The sequence below is a fragment of the Ramularia collo-cygni genome, assembly GCF_900074925.1.
Source record: "Ramularia collo-cygni strain URUG2 genome assembly, contig: RCC_scaffold43, whole genome shotgun sequence".
Taxonomy (NCBI): Eukaryota; Fungi; Ascomycota; class Dothideomycetes; order Mycosphaerellales; family Mycosphaerellaceae; genus Ramularia; species Ramularia collo-cygni.
Window position 1 is genome coordinate 1 of NW_019716297.1, and position 1179 is coordinate 1179.

Consider the following 1179-nt stretch of genomic DNA (forward strand, 5'->3'; position numbering starts at 1 on the left):
TAAGCGCTTAGGTGGGGCGTCTAATTAGTCTAAGCGGTCGAGGAGGGAGCGCTCGGCTTAGCGCCCTAGTTACCTAACCTAGTCGCACTCTTAGCGATCCTATCCTGCCCGCTCTRTYCTAATCTCGCGCGCCTATATAGGATTATTAGTCCTACGGTCTTCCCTATCTCTCTTATCTCTAGCGGTCTTTCCTATACGGGATTATCGCTACAGGAAGTCCCCGCGGGACTATTCCGTAATACTATCCCCCTTCTAGTCTAGCTCCGTCCCGGAGCTTACTTAACTATAATAACCTTCCTTTCGCGAATTCGTAAACATGTCCTCTTCCTCCTATAAACGTCGGACTCGTCTCGCCGAAGAAACCGAAGCTTCTAGATTCGAAATAGCGCCCTATTTAAACTGTCGCAAGGCTAAGCGGCCGTCCGTAGGTCTAAAGAAAAAGTGCATCGTTAGTCCTAGGTCTAGGAAGTGTTCCGAGTGTATTCGGAAGGGTTGTAAAGATTGCGACGTTAAAGTGTCGCGTCCTAAATAGGAAAAACTGCGCGATGTACGCGACTAGCTCCGCGTCGATGTCGAGCGTATCGAGGAGGAGGAAATAAAGTTGAAGATGCGTAAGGTGCGCCTTCGGAAACAACTACGACTCGTAGAGCGTCGTACCGACGACGCCGTCGTAGAGGAGTTAGATAAGCTAGAGGAGGCTAAGGCCGTAGAGGCTCATTTTCTGTCTTCCGAGATCGAGTCGGGTATAGAAGTCTCGGATAATCCTTTTATCTTCTCCGATGTCCTTAAGTTAACTCCTAAGGATTAGGCGGTTATCGGAGGCGCCTCGGATCCTTTCTAGGAGGTTTCTAGCTTATCTAATAGAACTGTTTAAGAAGCTAGCGGCAGCTCTTAAGGTCCTTCTTATAATGCCAGGTATTTTCTAAATCGTCGAACCCTTTCTATTTGACTAAATATTCCTAACCCTATTATTATAGGATCTTCTCGACTTCCTAGGTGTCTTGTTCTTCTAGCTGGAAATGGAATGTAGTTTAGTATAGAGTACCGGCGTCTACGGGTTCTAATAATAAGATATAAAACGTCGGGTGGATCTTTATATTAGGCGGTAGTTTAAGGCGGTAGTTAACTACTCCTCGTAGTTCGTTAATTAAAAATAGCCCGACCTTAACTTAATCTAGT

General features: G+C 46.1%; 1 protein-coding gene; it reads left to right on the plus strand.

Annotated features, from left to right (window-relative positions):
- Positions 1-316: 316 nt before the first annotated feature.
- Positions 317-808, plus strand: RCC_11536 (uncharacterized protein; the record flags this gene model as incomplete). XM_023776757.1 has 2 exons in its annotated part: positions 317-424; positions 560-808. 2 exons carry the CDS (start codon positions 317-319, stop codon positions 806-808), a joined length of 357 nt encoding a protein of 118 aa, XP_023632525.1.
- Between the last annotated feature and the right edge of the window lie 371 nt (positions 809-1179).